At 38.2% G+C, this 2978-nt stretch overlaps 1 protein-coding gene across 1 annotated transcript; it reads left to right on the top strand.

Annotated features, from left to right (window-relative positions):
• Positions 1-211: 211 nt before the first annotated feature.
• LOC128069513 (actin-binding protein WASF1-like) lies at positions 212-2110 on the top strand. The gene has a single exon (XM_052662683.1). The coding sequence runs from the start codon at positions 212-214 to the stop codon at positions 2108-2110; it is 1899 nt and encodes a 632-aa protein (XP_052518643.1).
• Positions 2111-2978: the final 868 nt, after the last annotated feature.

Here is a 2978-nt window from a genome sequence, read left to right on the forward strand (position 1 = left end):
GACTTGGTTGCCAGGTTACTACTGCTCAAAAACTGGAGGTAGGAGCTTTTATTCTTGCATACAAGCAGCGTCTGCCAATTGCTGGATGTTGCCGGCAGAATTAAAAACCCTGTAAAGCTTGGAGTGAGTCTGAAAAGAGTTGTGGATGCTCGAAAGAGGTGAGACAGGTGAGCCCTCGCAACTTTTCCTAGTAAACTAATGTGGTTCTGAAATGTCGTTAAATGAAGAAAAAGATGAAGGGCCCTCAAATCAATCAGCAGGGCCCAGAAAAATTCGAGAGGAGTTAGTTTATGTAACCCCGATGTCTTTAAACAATATAGCTAGACAAGTAAATGATCTAATAAATATACTGAATACATGTTTTGGGGAACTAACCAAAGAGGTCGATAGGCTCTATTTCAAACTTAACACTTTACAACAGAGTGTAATCCAGTTAACTGATGGCATTACCCAAGATGATCTAAATGAAGGCATGTCCTTGCAAGTTAGAAAATCAAAGAGGATATTTCAAAATACAGCTTTTCAATCACGGCAAGTATACTCTTCCAAATCTGTTAAAAGGTATGGAAAACATGATTCCTGTGTACAGACATCATCTCTTACTATGCCTGCTAGTTACTGCCAAGATGGTAGAGAAAGTTTAAAGATTTGTCCTGTTTCATATTCTGAGGGTGAAGAACAAAAGGGGGGGAAGGTCAAGCAAAAGAAGAAGCACCTAGATTATCCATATGAGCCGAAATGTGTGCCTCAAGGTCAACCGATAGAAGATAATATTACTGTGGACCATATCACAGATGCCTGTGGTGAGACCTCTCATTCATATGTAGATCAATCAGCTGAAAATTCATTTTGCACTTTTCCATTTAGTGAAATCAGTAAACTTCTAACAAGAACTGTAGGAAAGGTATTATCCAGCCCTCTACAACAGCCAATGCATGGAGCTGGCGATGTGAAAAATTCACATACCTATGTCAATTATGGAACTGGAATGGGAGAAGACTTGCAACCCCAATCTAGAACTTGTCTTAAAACAGAGGTGTTCCTGAGTCCCACAGCACCCAATTCACCACCTCCACTACCACCTGATTGGTTAGCTGTATTAAGAGCTTCAAAGAGGACAAGTATTTCCTCAGTAATGCATTCCCTGACTCAACTTACACCAACTGTTTTCAGTGATCCAGCAGCATCACCACCTCCTGATTGCCTGCAGACCACTCTTGATATAGCTCTTCTAATTACACCACCTGAAACAGATTTCTCTCCTCCAACACCTGAACCTTTCCAATATTATGAACTTATACCAGATGATTTAGTCCCACAAAGTGAAGATCAGGAAATGCCTCCACCTTCATCTCCTCCAGTAACTTCACCTAGAATTCAATCGAGGGCTGCAGTTACAGATCTAAATGACTCTGTATCAGATGTGCAATCACCAAGATCTTCAGTTCCATCAAGACTAATATCGTCACTTCCACCACCACCAAGATATGTGGTTCCACCAACATCAAGGTCTTCAATTGCACCATTACCAAGATCTTCAAATCCACAAACACTACAAAGTTCAATTCCACTGTCATCAGTATCTTCATATCCACAAACATCAGTATCTTTGATTCCATCATCAAAACCTTCAGTTGCCCAGTTACCAAGATGTTCAGTTGCCCAACCATCAGGATGTTTAGATACACAGTCATCAAGATCTTCAGTTGCACAACCAACAGGACATTTGACTACACCACACCCAAGATCATCAAGTTTGAAGTCAACAAAATTGTCCACTCTACAATCACTCTTTTCCTTTGTACAGTCACCATCTTCCATATCAAGCCCTTGGGCTCTATCAGTGTCTCAATCTTCATCAACTCCAGTTTGTCCTGGCTTTAAGCAATCTCCTCCATCAACTCTACCAATGATCAATAAAGCAAGGATGGCCTTGATGGAAGCAATAAGAAAAGGTGTTCTGCTATGCAAAACTAAAGAACAATGTGCACCCAAAGTCAAAATGGAGATTCCCAAAAATGAAGAAAGTCACATCCTGATCCGTCGCAAAGCTATGGGATATAGTTCTGGTATATCAGACAGTGAGACTGATTGGATGGAGGAAGAGTAAAAAATAAATGCAACTAAAGTAAAAATACATGTCTATTGGCCTATTCTGTTTAAGTCATTTCTAATGTTTTACTTTTTAGAATTTAACAGTATTCCTATTTTTTCCAAGAAAACTGTCAGCATATACTCCAACATAAATATTTTACAGTTTTCTTAATTTGCTCAAGTAAACTAAAACTATTGAATATTAAACATAGATAGTCTTTATGTTGGGCCTTCCTTGATGGCTCAGCAGGTAATGAATCCACCTGAAATGCAGGAGACACAGGAGATGAGAGTTTGATTCCTGGGTTAGGAAGATCCCCTGGAAGAGGGCATGGCAATCCACTCCAGTATTTTTACCTGGAAAAACCCATAGACAGAGGATCCTGATGGGCTACAGTCCAAAGGGTTGCAAAGATTTGGACACGATTGAACTACTAAACACACATGCACACAGTCCTTATGTTAGTTTTTTAGAAATATCTTTGAGGACAAATATCAAAATTCTGCATTTATCCGAAGATATATATTCTACTTCAAGTAATTCTTTTCCTAAGTTTAACAGTCTCTATCTCAATCTCATGAATGTATTCAGTAAAAATATATAATTTATAGTTCTAAATATACCTCAAAGAGCAGGAACAATCAACATTTCATTTCTTAGGTGACTTTATTATCTAGAAAAATTCACCTATACCAAGAGTTGAAGGTTTTCAAAATGAAATACTCAGAATTAATAACTTTGATCAAATAATATTAGAGTATGTTTTAGTAAATTACTTTAGAAAGTCAGTTGAATTAATGGGTCTGGGTGAGTTTACTTAAGGAAAGAATATGAAAGAGAGAGCCAAGGTCTGGGCTCTAAGAAATTTTAAAACTTAAAGGTA

The sequence above is a fragment of the Budorcas taxicolor genome, chromosome X, assembly GCF_023091745.1.
Source record: "Budorcas taxicolor isolate Tak-1 chromosome X, Takin1.1, whole genome shotgun sequence".
Classification (NCBI taxonomy): domain Eukaryota; kingdom Metazoa; phylum Chordata; class Mammalia; order Artiodactyla; family Bovidae; genus Budorcas; species Budorcas taxicolor.

Coding starts and splice junctions, on each gene's coding strand:
- LOC128069513 (XM_052662683.1), top strand. CDS start 212: ATGTCGTTAAATGAAGAAAAAGATGAAGGGCCCTCAAATCAATCAGCA.